The sequence below is a fragment of the Budorcas taxicolor genome, chromosome 20, assembly GCF_023091745.1.
Source record: "Budorcas taxicolor isolate Tak-1 chromosome 20, Takin1.1, whole genome shotgun sequence".
NCBI classification, from domain to species: domain Eukaryota; kingdom Metazoa; phylum Chordata; class Mammalia; order Artiodactyla; family Bovidae; genus Budorcas; species Budorcas taxicolor.
In genome coordinates, this window is record NC_068929.1 from 73940333 (window position 1) to 73957228 (window position 16896).

General features: G+C 59.8%; 1 protein-coding gene across 1 annotated transcript in view; it reads left to right on the forward strand.

Moving 5' to 3' along the window:
• Nucleotides 1-16896, forward strand: part of LPCAT1 (lysophosphatidylcholine acyltransferase 1) — a 38391-nt gene that overhangs the window by 12128 nt on the left and 9367 nt on the right. Inside the window, exons 2-9 of the mRNA XM_052659186.1 lie at nucleotides 5122-5264; nucleotides 8877-9091; nucleotides 11303-11415; nucleotides 12623-12683; nucleotides 12955-13013; nucleotides 13670-13704; nucleotides 14496-14550; nucleotides 16208-16290. Coding sequence (XP_052515146.1) covers nucleotides 5122-5264; nucleotides 8877-9091; nucleotides 11303-11415; nucleotides 12623-12683; nucleotides 12955-13013; nucleotides 13670-13704; nucleotides 14496-14550; nucleotides 16208-16290 — 764 coding nt within the window. The remainder of the gene's footprint in view (nucleotides 1-5121; nucleotides 5265-8876; nucleotides 9092-11302; nucleotides 11416-12622; nucleotides 12684-12954; nucleotides 13014-13669; nucleotides 13705-14495; nucleotides 14551-16207; nucleotides 16291-16896) is intronic.

Here is a 16896-nt window from a genome sequence, read left to right on the forward strand (position 1 = left end):
GAGGTCTTGTCTCTTCAGTAGCACGAGGGTGCTTCCACTCTGGTTGTGAAACACAAGGCACTTGGGCCAGCTTGCACGTGGGTGATGCCAGTGACCCCGGTGGCCTGGGGAGGGCGGGGGCAGGGGAGTGCTCTCCAGGCCGGTCTGAGCCTGGCGTCGGACTGCGGGTGCTGCCCGTGGAGCGCTCCGGACCTGTGGGCTCCACATGCTCGCTGTGAGCTGGAGAGCGTTTTCCATCCAGAACAGGCGTTGTCACTTTCACGCTCTTGCCACGAGCCGTCGTGAACACACAGCCAGTGGTTTGCTTGGGCAACTGGATCGAAGCACCGCAGGGGAGCGGCCCCGCCCCCCGCATCCCCTTCCAGCAGTGATCTGGAAGCAGTGCCCAGATGTCACCACTGAGCCCATAAAGATCCCATGTATATCTGCGTCTCAAGGACAAGGACATCCAGCGGCCACCATGCGGGCTGTGTCGCCCTTGAAGGCACAGTGCGCTTCTTGGCACTGGGGGCGGGCACTGGGCTCGGCCAGCAGGTGCCCGGTTCTGGCTCTTGGCTGCGCATGCACCCGCACGCACCCTCTGATCAGAGGGTTCGATTTTTCTCTCGCACTGTGTCTGGGGTGCCTGTGCTTGCTGGTGAGTCCTGTCTTCTGTGTCTTCTGGAAGCTGGTGGCCTGACCTGGAACTGGAGGGCTCCCATCTCTCTCAGGCGGTCGGGCTGGTCTGGAGGGAGGGCTCTGGATGCCCATGCCAGCCCCTCGCGGGCACGTCCGCAGACACGCCCTGTCCGCCCCTCGGCTGGTGCCACAATCAAAAATGAGTCTCCTAGAGTCCAGAGGCAGCCAGTGAAGCCAGGATGCATATGTGTGGACGTGGCGTGTGCCTGTGTGGTCCTCCCACACGTGGACTGTTCCTGCGTGCCTGTGGCTCCATCTGCGGGCCCTGGGTCCTTGTGGTGGTAAGCGGAGCACCGGGCCTGGACAGATCACCAGCGGGACCCACTGTGCCGGGAACTCACGGCGAAGCGTGCTGGCTGAGAGCGGGCGGTGCGCGTACCTCTCTGGGTTAGACGACTGACCTACAAAACGGACGTGCTGGGAACATGCACGCCCAAGTCTGTTCTTGTTGAGCCCATTTTGTTCTGTTTACACCAAAGCCATTTTGTATCAGGGTGTAGCTGCTTAAGAGCGTTGCTCAGGTGAACAGTGAAGGGATTCAGCCATGCGTGCACGTGAATCCATTCTCCCCCAAACCCCGCTCCCGTCCAAGCTGGTACGTAGCACTGAGCCGAGTTCCATGTGCTGTTCAGTAGGTCTTTGTTCGCTATCCATTTTAAATACAGCGGCTTGTACGTGACATGAGGACAGTTTCTCGTGAGCAACCTCTGATAGTTGTGCTGAGTAGTTCAGCCCAGGACCCTGAGTGTCACCCTCGTGTGGCCTTCAAGAAGGGTGGGCACACAGTCGACGTGGCACTTTTGAGGATAGTGGGCTCCTGAGGATGGCGGCGGGGTCAAGACTGTGGGCTGCGTCTCAGGAGGGAGGCGGGTCCCAGCTTCTCAGGAACCAGGCCCTTCTGCACCCCGTGGGCTCCGGAGGTGCCCGCCTCCTCCAGGCAGCCTTCACAGCCCAGCGTGCTTCCTGCCCGCCCGACCCTCCGCGGAGCCCGGGCAGGTCTGCAGCTAGGCCTCGTTCCCTCTGCGCCTGCCTGTCCTCGTCTGTCGGTGGGGCTGTGTGGTCACTCACACGTGTCCTCCCCTGCTGGCTGCAGAGCTCAGGCACCAGGCCCATGTCTCCGGGGCACACGGAGTGGGCACAGGGTGCATTCCGCGGGGGCAGACGTGGTCACACGTCATGTCCACGGGAGTGACCGTTGAGCCCCGTTGTGTTCAGGACGCTGTCTGCTCACTAACCTGCACCTTCAGCAGCGGCACTTGTCGCAGCTTTGGGGCTCCCCCTCCAGGCCTGCTCATCACTCCCTGTTGGTCCAGACGCACTGGGGTGCTGCCCCCGAGCCCCTTTCAGCCTCAGTCCTCCAAGGCCTGGGGTGGGGCGTTGGCCACTGGTGTTCTTCCTGAGCCGCGTCGTTCCTCTCTGTCACCTGGAGGAGCAGCCGTCCTGGGTGTGGCTGCACCGTCCGGGTGTGTCGCTGTGCACCGGTGAGTGCTCTGAGCGTGGTGGCCCCCGCAGCTCCTGTCCACCGCCGCTGCCTGCTTGCTCTCTGACACAGGCAGCAGCTTGAGGGTCCATTTGTGGGGACACACAGGGGACTCCAGGGACCCAACCGTCTGCACCCTGGAGGGGCTGGCAGCCACAGGTCGTAAGGCGGAGCAGGCTCGCAGCACAGTCCCTGGTGGGCCCTGGACTTTCTCCTAGACAGGCAGCCGGAGAGGCAGGGCCAGTGGCCGAGGAGGTGGGGAGAGGCGGGGCCAGACAACCTGAAAGGCGGGGCCAGTGGCTGAGGAGGCGGGGCCAGACAGCCCAAGAGGCGGGGCCAGTTGGCTGAGGAGGCGGGGTGTCTGCCCTCTATTTCTTTGCAACAAAGTTACAAGATAATAGCAAGGCTTCAAAAAGATATAACATTTAACCTAAATTTTAACAGGAAGGAAAGGCTACGTTTTAAAACTAGTGGAGTTGAATTTAAGTACTTACAGAAAGCAGCGTTCTCCGTGTGAACTGGGGGAGATAAGGTACTTCTGAAAATAATGCTCCAGGCTCTTCCCTCAAGAAGTTAGAGCAGCAGAGGAAACGCGAGTGGAAGAGAGAGGTGCCTGTGAGATCCAGAGTTCATACGGCTGAACGGTCACAGCAGAGACGAGGGACGACCCGCACACGTGGCTCTGTGAGCAGGTTCTGTGAGGGGCGAGTGTGTCCTCTCAGCCTGAAACGTCTTGGAAACACAAAGCACGCGAACCGCACCCTGGGCGTCAGGGCAGGGTTCACGAAACTCCAGGGCTGCAGCTTCACGCGATGGCCCTGAAGGTGAATGACGGGAAATCCAGTGGGAAGAGCGCCTGCCAAGGACCCCCAGAAACTTCCTCCCAGGCGAAAATGCAGACGTAACTCCAGAAGGTGGGAAATCCAGGTAAACAATTTGAAAGCATGGGAACAGCCATCAGAAAGCTCCGTAGGAATTCCCCCAACAAGGTGGGCTGGTGTCTGGGGTGATGTCCTCGCTGAGGATGGCACGGTGGAGGCGGTGGCCAGGCTGGCCTTCCAAAGCCGTGTCTACAGACAGACTCTGCGAGGCCTTCAGAGAGGTGCTTCCGAGCGCTGGAGCCGAGGCTGTGATAGAAAAGCATGAGGCATGAGGACGGGGTGACCCAGGGATGCTGTGTGGCAACGTGTACCCCTTCGTGTCGACCCCAGAACAGGACCCTGAGAAACCCAGGGTGGGGGGCACCTTCCCGCCAACATGGTCCTGGAGTGGGACACACACCCCCTACTTAACAGGAAGCGTCCCACGACAGAGCCGGGGTCACCGTCCCTGTTCCACCTTGTGTTAAAACTGGAGGGTCGTCCGGGGGACCCCCGCCCCTGAAGGGCAGGGGAGGAGAGGCAGTTCAAAGGCGCTGTGGTTACGAATGCAAGTTACCATGCTTGCTTCTGTTACGAAACAGAGAGCGGGGAGGTAAGGAGGTAAAATGAAAAGGCATTAAACTTGCAGGCGTTTCCTGGAAGGGCCGGCCTTGGGGAGGGCCATGGTAATTCCTTCCTTCCTGTGACCTTCCACAGGTGGCCAGGGTTCCGCGAGCCAGGCCTTTATGTATGGACAGAATCCTTGTAGTGAACAAAAGCAACAGGAAGCAAAGGTTAAAATAATAAAACAGTTCCAGGGGCATCGGGGTTGGCTCCCGTAACAGCAGCGTGTGGAGACGGCCCACACCGGCCACGGGCAGCATAAGCCACTGGTGGCTGCTGGGCCCCCAGAACGTGGCCTATGTGATTGAGATGCGCTGTGTCTGGATCCCTGGACATGACGGGAGAGAGAGTAAAGCGGCTCATGAGTGCCTGCTCAGATGATGGAATTTGAGGGGTGTTGGCTTAAATTAACTCCTTGTTGAATTGATTTCATCACCTTTGTGTTTTTAAATGTGGCTGCAAGAAAATGTGAAATGACTCACGTGGCCTGCGTTGTATTCCTGTGCCGGCCTTGATGGAGACCCCAGGGATCAGCAATCAGTCGGGCTGCGGGTCAGCAGGTGGCAGAGACCAGCGGCGGGGGCGGGGGGGCGGGGGGCGGCAGTGAGCTGCTCGGACTTGGATCTCTTCCTGTCTCTTCTGTGTTCTGTGCGCCAAACCTATGTATCTCGTGTGTGTATTCTTGCAAAGCACCAAAAACTGCACCTATTGGTCATGAGGCTCTGAGCGTCTGGAGTCTTTGCATCACTCCGCCCCCTCCCCATTTTCTAATCAGCGCCCCCTGAGATCAAGTTCATCACAAAACTCACTGGTCCTGAGCACCCCCCTCCCCCGACCATGTGGAACCAGAGCGTCTTACGCGCAGAAGTGCTGGACCTCCCGCACCGCTGCCCGTCCACTCGGCCCTCCCTGACTCGGCCTCCGCTGACCCCGTGGGTCCACCCTCACCAGCCCCCGCAGACTTGTGGCTGTCCCCCTCTCCTGCAGGGCCTCCCCTCCCCACAAGCCCCAGCCAGCCTTCCCTGTGTCCTCTGGACCAGACCTGTGACTTTGGACGCCTCATCCCTGCTGGGCCCTCCTCCCGTCCCTGACTTCCTGGGGCTGGGAAGTCCTCGGGTCCCCCTCTCCTTGCGGTCCAAGCCCAGTCCTGGTGGCTCTGTGCCTCCCGTGGCAGGAAAGTGTGCCCGTGCGGGGGCACTGAGAGCACGGGGCTCCGGTGGGCCGTCTGCTGGGGGTGGGCGGGGCCGTCTGCTGGGGGTGGGCGGGGCTGTGCTGGGAGTGGGCAGGCTGCCTACTGGGGTGCTGGGAGTGGGCAGGGCGCTGTCCACCAGGAGAGACACCCCCATCTCCAAGTCGTTCCCTCGGCGGCTGCAGGAGGCACCTCGGCGGCTCCAGGAAGGGGTTGGGCAGCTGGGGCAGGGCGGGCCTGGCGTGAGGAGCCTGGGGGACAGCCCCCGAGTGACCGTGCCGTGTCCCCAGGTGGCCGTCTTGACGCTGACGCTCTTCCCTGTCCGGCTGCTGGCTGTCGTCCTCATGATGCTGCTCGCCTGGCCGCTGGCGCTTGTGTCTTCGCTGGGACCCGCCGGGCAGGAACCGGAGCAGCCGCCGGCTTTGTGGCGGAGGTGAGTCTGTGTCTGTGGAGGCTCCGGGGTAGTGGGGGGTGTCCCAGGGCTGTTTCTCCGAGGCTCCGTTCTCTTCCCTGTCCCGGGCACAAGCCCGCTTGCCCCTCGCACCCCTGCCGCCCCTGCTGCTGTCCTACCCTGAGGCTCCTTCCAGGGCTCCGCGAGCCGCCTGACTGCTGTGCTGGGTCCTGAGCGCAGGCTCCCGCGTGTTTCCCTGCCCCCAGCCCTCGAGGCCGTGTGTTAGCCTGCTGCCCCCGTCTGCTCTCTGTTTTTACACCATGGACGGTGTTAAAGCATGGCTTCGCGTTGGTGGACGTGTAAACGCAGCTTAACTAAAGCTCCCACAGGGATCCGGTGAAATCAGATGAAGTCACAGCCCTTTCCTGTGTTAAGTACCTACGCTGTTCCTTAGCTCTCGTTGCTGGGCTTCCCTGGTGCTTCCCCGCCTGCATTGCCCAAGCCGCAGTTTCGATCCCTGGGTCGGGAAGATTCCCTGGAGGAGGAAATGGCAACCCACTCCAGTATTCTTGCCTGGAGAATCCCATGGACAGAGGAGCCTGGCAGGCTACAGTCCATGGGGTCACAAAGAGTCGGACTGAGCACACATGCAGAAGCTATTCTTTTTCTCTTTGCTGTTAGTGAAGGGAAACGTTGAGCCAGTGGACGGATTTTCCTGGGAATTTTCAGTGTCTTAAAAGATGCTGTTCCTGCCCTAAAACCAGGGCACTCATCTGCTTTGTCCACATCTCTGATCCATCCTGAGGGCCCTGGGATGGTTTATTCAAAGCAGAAATGTCATGAGTTTAGTTCGGTTTTATCATTAACTAACAATAAAAATGTTACTAGTTTAGACGAGCCAACAGCCCAAACGTGCTGCCACCTGTTCTGTGAAGCAGGTTTTATCGGGATGCAGCGCTGCCCATTCATTTGTGCACCAGCCCGGGCCACTGCTGTGCACTGAGGGTTCCTGTGGCCGAGGCCAAGGGCCCACACAGCCTCAGCTGCCTGCCACCCCGCCTCCAAGGTCTACAGACCAGCTCAAGGTGCTCCTCTCTCTCCCACTGTCTGATGGCGCCCTCAGAGGCTGCGAAACTGGCTTGCCTCCTGGGCCGTGGTTCTCCGCTGCCCACGCGCCGTGCTCAGAGCAGCAGTTACCACGTGCAGGCAGAGATGGCCGGCTACGAGGCCAGGGTTTCCTGAGCCGTGGCTGAGCGCTGCACCCGGGGGACCCCTTACCCCTCACGGTATTTCCCGTCTGCAGACCGTCCCCAGTCTCTAGTGAACTGTGATCATTCTTCCTCCCTCGGAACCGGGGGCAGGCGTGGCCGGCTCCACGGATGTGCCCCAGCACAGCTGGGCCACGGAGCCTGCCTGGTGTCACGGAGTCTCTCCAGAACGAGTGATCGGGTCTGTGAGTGAGCGAGCGGGAGGGAACGAGAGCGAACCAGAGGGGACGAGGGCGAACCAGAGGGGACGAGGGAGCTGGGCTTTCTAATCTCTTTGGAAATCATAATTTACCTTGAGAGGTTTTTTTAACTAAAATACGAGGGAGTAGGGAGTGAAAGCCGCTCAGTCGTGTCCGACTCTTTGCAGCCCCATGGTCTCTACAGTCCATGGAACTCTCCAGGCCAGGATACTGGAGTGGGTAGCCTTTCCCTTCTCCAGGGGATCTTCCCAACCCAGGCATGGAACCCAGGTGAATTTGGTACCAAATATATAATCAAGGAAAATAAATCCAGGCCAAAAAGGAATCTGAATTTCAGTTTCTCTGGATTAAGAACCCTCAGAAAGCAGAGATTTTGTAGTTTTTACCCAGAAGGAGTGGTTTGATAAAAGCGTCTTATTCCCTGTTCCCTCCCTCTGCTCGGGCCGGGCTCCTCTCCCTCCTGTCCTCGCCACTGAAGGAGGAAAGCTCGCACGGCCTCCGAGTCTGTCTTCACGCAGGTGACTCGGGGCTGCTTGGGTTCCCGTGCTCTGACCCCCTGCGGCTTTTCTCGCCTGCAGTGGTGCACTCGATCTCATCGGGTGACAAGCGGACCACAGCAAAGTTTAGTTCCAGCAGCCCATGCCACAGGAGCATCGCGCGTGGTGTGTGCGTGTGTGAGTGAGCGAGAGAGAGAGGGAGAGACGGGCACACGACGTGTCCCACGTGCGCAGACATGGGGCAGTTTCACGGGAGGTCTGGGTGTTCATGTCCACAGAGACTCATTCTGCGTGCATGCGTGTGTGCATGCGTGTGTACAGATGCGTGTTTGTGTGTGTGTGAGTGTGTGCCTGTGCGTGCATGTGTTGGTGTCCTGGCGTGTACCCCAGCGGCACGCACACCCACCTTGCGTGGCTCTGCCGTGGCCTCCATCGCCCAGGGAAGGAGTCAGCCTGTCGGGGTCAGAGCCCAGCCCTGAGGGGCGCCAAGCGGCCGGCGGGTCTGGGGCCCCGGCCGGGCGAGGGTGCCGGTCGGGGTCACCATGGGCTTCCCTCACACGTGGCTTCTTGAAGTCACCTCATGTCTGCCTGCTGTGTGAAGCCTGACCTTCACTTCCTGTATTGTGTTTTTCCGTTGTATGGAATTTCCAATTTTATGTTGCCTTTTACGAACAGAACGACGAGCCCTGAGCGTAGCCTCAAAATTCTCTGTCCCCGAGGTCCCGCAGCCACGGCCTGGGGGTCGCTGTCCCCCGGGGCCTGGGGCCCTGACCCCGCCCGGTGTGCGTCCCTCCGCTGCTGCTGTCTCGGCCGTGGTCTGCGTTTCCTGGGCCTGTTTGCTTTTTCCTTTTGTTTCTCATCCAAGATTTTCTGGAATGTGGGGTTCTCATCTCGGAAAGAAGATACGTGGGAGGAACTCACTCCCCTTCGGGGTCTGAAGTTGTCTTTATTCTGCTCTGTGCGTTGCTGGGTAGTGGGGGGTTAGGTGTAGAGCTGACTCAGCGCTTTCGTGCCGCGCTGCTGACTCCCTGCAGCTAGACGCTGGAAGCGCGCTTGCTTCTCTAGAAAGTTTTGAAGTCTTTGTTGTTGGAAACTTGAAAGCTTTTGAAAGGAGATTGCATGAATATTTTTTTTTTCTTAACAAAATGCGTTCTGGTCAGCGCCTTGGCATGGTGCTGGGACCTGTGCCTTCCTTCAGTCTGAGAAGCTGTTTCCTTCGTGTCTCATAGTTGTGTCCTGGCTTTTTCCAGCATGTTCTGGGAGGTTCCCTCTCCATTTTCCAGCCTTTTTGGGGCGCTGGCATTTCTGCAGGAGACAATTGATTTCCACACTGCTTTCTTTTTCTTGTTCCCTGGACGGTCTCAGAGCACCTGGCTCCGTAATGTGCTGACGTGGGTGGGTTCTTCCACCTCTCTTCTGATGCCTGCCCTGGGGCCTCGGACCTTCCTCTTCTGCCCACAGGCCTGAGTCTAAGGTGTCTAAGGGAGGGCAGTGGGGGAGGGCGGTGGGTGAGGGCGGGTCCCTGCCCTGGTCGATCGCCTCCCAGCCCCCTCCCTGGGAAGGCTCTGCGTCTCCAGTGCCCCCGGTGCCCTTGCCTCAGGACGGGTGCGGGCGCCATCTGGGCTCGGTGGCGCCCTGGCGGGGCATGGGCCCGAGGCGCTGTCCCCGACGGCCGCGCTTCTGTTGCAGGGTCGTGGACGTGCTGCTCAAGGCCATCATGCGTACCATGTGGCTCGCCGGCGGCTTCCACCACGTGGTCGTGAAGGGGCGGCAGGCGCCGCCCACCGAGGCCGCCATCTTCACCCTGGCTCCACACTCCTCGTACTTCGACGCCATCCCCGTCACCATGACGATGTCCTCCGTCGTGATGAAGGCGGAGAGCAGAGACATCCCCATATGGGGAAGTGAGTGACCCCCATCCCGCTGGGGGAGTGACCCCCATCCCGCTGGGGGAGTGACCCCCCATCCCGCTGGAGAGAGTGACCCCCCATCCCGCTGGGAGAGTGACCCCCATCCCGCTGGAGAGAGTGACCCCCCATCCCGCTGGAGAGAGTGACCCCCCATCCCGCTGGGAGAGTGACCCCCATCCCGCTGGAGAGAGTGACCCCCATCCCGCTGGAGAGAGTGATCCCCATCCTGCTGAGAAAGTGAGCCCCACCCCTCCAGTCCCCTCATCCTTGTAGCAGTGATCAGCAGCCCCATCCTGCTAGGAGTCAGCCCCACCCCCTCAGTCCTGCTGGGAGACTGCCCCCCATCCTGGTGGGAGTGCTGAGCGCCCCCTGATCCTGGGGGCACTGACACCTGCCCTGCTGGCTGGTCCAGGTCACATGACGGCAGACATGTCTGCACAGGTCCCACCCCCGCGAGCTAGGCCCTGGACCTCGACCTCTGTGTTATGATTTCTTCTGATGTTACTGTGATTTTCATTTTTTATTAGCACACAAGTACCCTCAACTCTGAGGGTTACAGTGCTCCCTCGAGTTCTAACAGAGCCCATTACCCTTAGCTCACAGAAGCGCTGGAAGCTGGGGCTAGCTCAGTATCTGTCCCGGGGGGTAGTTGCTGGGCTGTACCGGTTGGTGGGCTCACCTGCCTCAATCTTCTGGGTGGTTCCACCAAACCTCCCTTTCTCCTTATGGTCCTTTTTAGCAGGGTAGGAATAATCTGTGAGGAAGGATGAAATTGTTTCAACTGCACGAAAAAGCAAACTGTTTCAAGACACAGGACAAAGTATCACTGAGATCCGCTTAGATTTTTTTGAGTGCCATGGACCCAACTAGGTAGAATTTTATTCTTTTTAAAAATATTTTTTTTTCACTTTTGTAAGACCTCCAGGAAATAAAGGTCATGAAATATTATTGTTTCCAAGTAGCAAAATGCTCAGAAAAGAAGCTCACAGCCCATGTTGGGCCCAGTGGGGAGTGGCCCTAGGGCAGAGCAGGTGGATACCCACAGCTGTGGCCTCACCAGCCGGGAGGGTAACCGACAGCCACGGCCTCTGCTTGCCATCAGGTCAGAGTTTTCTCTCCTGAGAAGTATCTTTCCACCTTTAAATCCTTATTCAAGGAATAGCGTGTTGCTTGTCGCCATCAGCTTTGGTTTTGGGAGTCCGCCCCCGCCCATACACACACACACACTAGCCCCCCCACACGCGCACACACACACACACACACACACACACACACTAGCCCCCCTGCCCACACACACACACACACTAGCCCCCCGCCCACACACACACACACACACACACACACACACACTAGCCCCCCCGCCCCCCGCACACACACTAGCCCCCACGCCCCCCCCCCCCACACACACACACACACACTTGCAGCAGCTAAGAACGGAGCCTCTGTGTCTTTTGTTGCTAACCGTCCCGCTTGCAGGGCTTTAGTTCCCTGAGCAGGGATTGAACCCGTGCCCTCGGCAGTGAGAGCACAGAATTCTCGCCCTGGACCCCCGGGGAGTCCTAAGAAGGGGTCTCTGTGTCCTGGAGGGTGACCAGGCACCGCAGAGCCTGGGTTTAAACAACCGAAACGCGTCTTCTCTCACTGCTCTGGGGGCCAGAGTGGAAGGTCCAGGTGTCAGCAGGCTGGTCTTGAAGGAGAAACCGTCGCAGGCCCCCCTCCCGCGTCCAGTGTCCCTGCCCTCCTGGGCACACCCCGGCCCTGGCCGTGTCCCCTCATCCCTGTCTCCCTTGTCACCTGGCCATTGGTCCTCCTTACGAGGACACCAGTCCCTGAACAGGGCCCACCCCATGCAGCGTGACCTCATCTTGACTTGGCCATATCTGCAGAGGTCCTGTTTCCCAGAGAGGTCACCCACAGTCCCAGGGAGGTCAGCCGCGGGCCCGGGGAGGTCAGCCGCGCGCCCTGGGCTCCCTGGCTCTTCCCTCAGTGACACAGGTGACCGGCGGGTCAGCCCTGTCTCTCTCTCTCCTGACTTGTTGTCTGTGCCCCGCAGGCCGGGGGCCCCCAGCCGTCCTCTGAGGCTTCATTGCTGTCCCTGATCCCCTGTGGTCGGCACAGCCCGCGGGGAACCTCTGGGGGGCTCACCACACCACGGGCAGCGCCCATCGGCCCCACCCCCCACGAGCACCCCGCCCTCTCTTTCAGCTCTGATAAAGTACATCCGGCCAGTGTTCGTGTCCCGGACAGACCAGGAATCCCGCAGGAAGACGGTGGAGGAAATCAAGAGGCGGGCACAGTCTGGTGGGAAGTGGCCACAGGTGGGCGGCCGTGCCTGTGTCCTGCTCGGATTTATTCCGAAAGACATGACCGTAGGGGTCAGAGGGGAAAGAAACCTGAGGGCCAGAACTTGGCTTCCTTGGAGACATTGTGTTTCATATTATTTTTGATAAGTGCAAATCCAAAAATGTGCTTGTATATCAGATATTTTTGTTTCTAGCATTTTAAAATAAGAAATCGGGGAAAATAATTTTCACTTGCATCTGAACTTCCCTAGTCATGTTTTAAGTTCTCCGTCAGAAATAGCCGGCTGGCCTGGCTCCGGGGTCAGCGGTGTCCAAATACGCACTGGGTTGCATCCCTTGCTCCTCAAAGCTCCGAGCTTGCCTGGCACGCTTCGGTTCCCTCGGGGCCCCCGGGAAGGCTGGCCTGGGCTGTGGGGCAGACTCCTCAGCCAGTGGTAGCGTGGGTGAGGTTTGACCCCTGCTGTATACATACGTAGTTTTTCTTCTCTGTTGAGCTGACCTTGAGAAGCTGGAGCCTCACAGGACTCCCTGGGTTCTGGCTGCTCAGAAGACAGTGACGGCCTTGCTGGTGGGCCCCCTGCCCATGGATGGGCAGCCCCTGGGGGGCTGTGCTTCCAGGGTCCTGGTGCCGCCCCCACAAGAATGGCATGACCCCCTCCTCCATTCAGCTCACCTGCCCAACCCAGGGTTGGAACCAGCCCCCTGGAGCTGGTCTTTCCTCCAGGGCCCAGGGTTGAAAGCAGCCTTATGAGCTGTATTTTCCAGCACGTGGGGGAAGTTAGCTTCCATCTCCCTGCCGGAAGTTGGTACGAGTCAGAGAGATGGGAGATCCTGGTGACAGGGCGTTAACTTGGCTGCTGGTTCCGAGGGCGCCTGCGTTGTGGGCCTGGCCCCGGTCCACGAGGCCCCGTCCCCAGCCTCACGCTGCCTGTCCATGCGCCTCTGTCCGGCTGGTCCATGTCTGGCCCAGGCGGCGGCTCCGGTGGGCACTGCCCGTCCCGCCGTCAGGAGGCGCGCGCTGTTTCTGTGTCTGCGTTGCTTCCAGATTTCAGTGAAAGCAGCGGCTAGAGGGGGGCTCGTGAACACTTCTGTCGGCCTCTTTCTTTTCTCCACTGAACGTGTTTGAAGTGTCTGAACCACATCAGGCCCAGAACAAGCAGGTTGGGAAGTTGGCCCCTGAACCGGCACTTTGATGCTGACTTTTTTCTCCTCTCATTTCAAGATAATGATTTTTCCAGAAGGCACGTGTACCAATAGGACCTGCTTAATCACCTTCAAGCCTGGTAGGTAGTGTCTTTGTTTATCTCTCTTTCTGTGCGAGACGGTGGGGGAGCCCCTCACCCCTGGCAGAGTGCCTCGGCCCGGAGTGTTCTCCTGTCTGTCTCCTGCGACCCTGGGGTTTGGTCTGAGTGTCCGCAGCTGGCACGGGGTGTCCACGGCCGGCGCCCGGAGGCCTCTAACCAGGAAGCCCACTCTGTTCCGAGACCCAGCCGGGCCGTGCGGGCAGGGGACATGCCGCTGCAGAAACGAGAGGTGTCCCTCCTCCCTCCACAGGTGCCTTCATCCCGGGGGTCCCCGTCCAGCCCGTGGTTTTGCGGTACCCGAACAAACTGGTGAGTGTGTTCTCGCACGCGTGCAGGTCCAGCGAGTGTCCCGGGCCTGAGAACGGCCCGGTGTTCCAGAGTGTCCCCCGTACTCACTCCGGAAGCCCTGCTCTCGTGGATCGTAAAGTCCTGGCCCGTCCTTGAGCCGGGCCCGCTGGTGTGAGACCCCCATCTCCTCAGCAGCTCTGCCGCCCAGCTCACACTGGGGACCTTTTAAAACAGACTAACTCACACCGAGCTTCCTCGGGAGCCTCGTCATGATGGGTCATGGCGGGGGGCAGGGGCTGGTGCAGACACGGTGGGATCCCTCTGACGTCTGTGGGCCCCAGAGGCGTGCAGCGCCCCTGCTTCCAAGCCAGGTCCATGGGCCCAGGTCTGTGCGCTGACCCTGTGCCTGCCAGTGTGGACAGACCCGGGGCCTGAACGCCTATAGAGCCGGCAGCCATGTGGGCTGGCGCAGCCGTCCTTACAACTCTGAAGAGGCGCGCTCATTGGCCGGTTTCTGAGAACGAGGATCCGTCACCAGCCTGTAGAGCTCTAGATTTCTCCCTCTTCAGTTTGTTCCGTCAGCTCGTTTGAAGCAGGGCGCTGGGCGGCTCTGGGAGGAGGGGGATCGTGGAGACGAGGGGCTCTGTCGGGACTCACGGCTCCTCTCCTGCCCCCAGGACACCATCACGTGGACGTGGCGAGGCCCGGGAGCGTAAGTCAGAGCCCGCGCAGTCCTCCCCTGCAGGGGCCCCCGAGCCACTTACTTTAGGGGTCGCCGCGCCGGCCAGCAGTTCGGTTCAGTCCAAGGAGTCCAGCTGCGTGAGGCAGCCTTCCCTGCACCCAGGATCCCGGGACTGAAGTTGTTGGTCCTCCCCTCCACGGGAGGGAAACGAATTCCTCTTCTTGCCTGAGTCTGTCCGCTCAGTGACCAAGCGCACAGCTTGACCCCAGGAAGGAAGGGGGCTCCCATCCACACAGCTCAGGGGCATACAGGGGGCTCAGGCGCCAACGTGTGTGCTGGTGTTTGGCGGGGAGGGGTGGTCCTCCCAGGGCCCCTGGCATGCCCACGTGGCAGGGGTGCATCACCAAGGCTGGAGGGTGGAGTGGGAGGTGAGGAGCCAGGGGGAAGCTAGGAGAGGGTCTGGGAAAGGGGTCCTTCAGGGTCCTGGCCAGCTGGGCTTGGAGCAGGCCGTGAAGAGGTGGCTGGTGGGAGGGGTGCCACGACCTCGGGCCTGGGGTGCACGGAGGGGCCTGATGCTGGGGAGATGAGGTGTCCTGAGCTGGAGGACAAGTGGGGGTATGGCCTCGGGCCAGGGCAGGCAGGCGTCGGCGTCTCTGATGAGCTCAGCCTTGCCCTCAGGGCTGTGCCCAGGAAGGCTCTGCGCCTCCCGGAGACCGGCCTGCTCAGGGGTGCCCTCTGCAGGGGAGCGGGACGTGGAGACCCGGCTTCAGAGCTGCAGGGAATTGAGACTTAACCCTGCTGTATATCTGTTCACATTCAAGGTTGAAAATCCTGTGGCTCACGCTGTGCCAGTTTCACAATCAAGTGGAAATTGAGGTTTGTCTCGACGCCGTGTTACGTTACACAGCGTCTTGCGGAGCCGCTGCTGACGTGCGGTTTCGCGATGTGCTGTGTGTGTCGTTGCAAATGCTACACTGCGTCACGTTAGGGCCTCCACAGACAGTGTTACCAGGCTGACGTATACACAGATGCAATGTGATGTCGGACCTCTGTGGACGTGATATCGTACGACATCGTGCTGGTATCTCTTGAGGTTACGGGTCGTCTGTCTTGCTTTGAACGCTCCCTTTCTCACGGCTTCTTAGAGGGCTTCCCAGCGCTTCCGTCACTTTGTGTCCCTTGTATCCGTTCAGATAGGATTTTAAATATCAACAGGAAGCTAAGCCCATTGTTCCCTTATTACGGTTAGTGTAGCTTAAGAGCGTATAAAGTTCGCACACGAGCAATTAATGATTCTCTTGGCTTATACTTTCACCTGACGCTAACACGGCTGGCATCCTTGTCCTCTGTTGAATACCTGGTCAGACCAGGCGGCCTGCTGGCCAGTCTCCAGCCCGTCTCCAAAGTCCCAGTACACGTCCTTTCTGCTCAAACGTGCCACGTTCATGCAGCCTGCAAATTTAGTTGAGTAGATGAGGAATAGTCTGTTTTCTTAAAAGTGGAATGCATTTGCTACTCCTACATCTGAAAAATGAAAGACTAGTCTTACGCAATGTAGAGCTTTTCATTTGCTGCCTTCCAGTAAATACTGCAGAGTAATGCTGAATTTACACATGATCCCGGCCTTCAGCCAGGCTTTTCACTTCAGTAGAAATAGGCCACTTAGTAAAGCACTGAGCTGAAAGGGCCGTGGCACGAGTCCAGGGGCGGCCGGCCCACAGCCCAGGACGTCTGCTGTGGCCGGGAGGCAGCAGCGGGGCGAGGCTCCGGGGAGGACGCTCTGGTTCAGACTGGCTCCTGATCTGAAGAGTTGAAGTTGTGTGGCTGTGTGGCGTTGCCGCGAACTCCTCCCTGTATCGCCCCACAAGGCGCCCGTGCTGAGGGGGAGCGGTTGCAACTTGCAGGTTTTCAACGGAGCAGTGAGTGACAGACCAGAGCTACCCGATGAGCGTTGATAGGGTGGCGGGCGTCCTGCATTCTTGAGTATCCATGTTGGAAGGGTGCGGTGATGGTTTTTTTTTTCCTTTTCTCCGATGGAGCCTGGCCCGAGGTGTGGGTCTTATGTGCATAAAACACTGTGTGAGCTTCAGTCACACAGAGACCCGAGTTTCTGGGGCGATTTACCCTACTCTCCAAATGCAGCAGCTGTCCAAAAGCTGCTGAGAGCCTCTCACGGGAAACCCAAAACTGAGACCGTGAGAAACGGGGCACATGTATGATTCTTCTGCATCTAAAGACTGAGCCCCCGGGTGAAGTTACCGCCCCAGGCCCTGACTCCTGTGTTGCGGGAGCGGTGCTCCTGGTGGGGCAGGGTGGTTTGGGAGTGTGCACACACGTGTGGGTGTATGCGTCTGTGTGTGCGCACACGTGTGCCCCTGCTTGAGCAGGAGTCACGACCCCGAAGACAACTCTGGTGGAAGGTGCTCGACAGCCCTTGACCTGCCAGGGTGGAGGCCGCGTTGCAGTGGTGGTGGCGGCGGCGGGGCAGGGGGGTCCGCGCCCGTGCGGGTGACCGGCTTCTCTGTGTGTGCAGTTCCTCCCCGTGTACACGCCCTCGGAGGAGGAGAAGAAGGACCCCGCCCTGTACGCCAGCAACGTGCGCCAAGTCATGGCAGAGTGAGTGAACCCCGCGCCCGCCCCGCCCCCCAGCGCAGCCGGGTGAGGGTTCCCCGGACACCCCAGTGCCCTGGGCCTCACCAGGCACTCACTACTCGGTGTCCTTGTCCGCCGGTGTCCCGGCCTTGCTGTAGACCAGCCGGCAGCGGGGGGAGATGGGTGTGAACCAGCCTGGCCGAGCTTCAGCCAGAGTGTGCTTGGCCACGCGCTTTGTCTCCCCGTCCTGTTGGAGGACATTTCTGCTTGTTCAGCCTTCGGAGGATGGGTCATTGCCCCCGAATCCTCTGCACTGCAGCCTGTCCTGAGAGCCAGCAGTGCCCGCGGGGCTGTGTCCGCATGAGCCCCATGGAGACAGGCAGCGGGACCGTGGGCAAGAGCGCACTGCAGGGCCTGGGCCGGCAGGTCCTGGCTGCCCTCCACCTGAGAGCGTCACTGAGGTGCTCCCTCGGCTGAGCGTGGGTTTTGTGCACTTAATCCCGTGCCGCTTATGTGATGGCGTGCCAGCAGCCAGGAGCATCCCCGCCTCAGTTTCCCTGCGGCTCCCGGCTGGTTCCAGGCCCCAGGCGCTCGGTCTGCCCACGCGCCTCAGAGCCTTGGCGCTGGGCG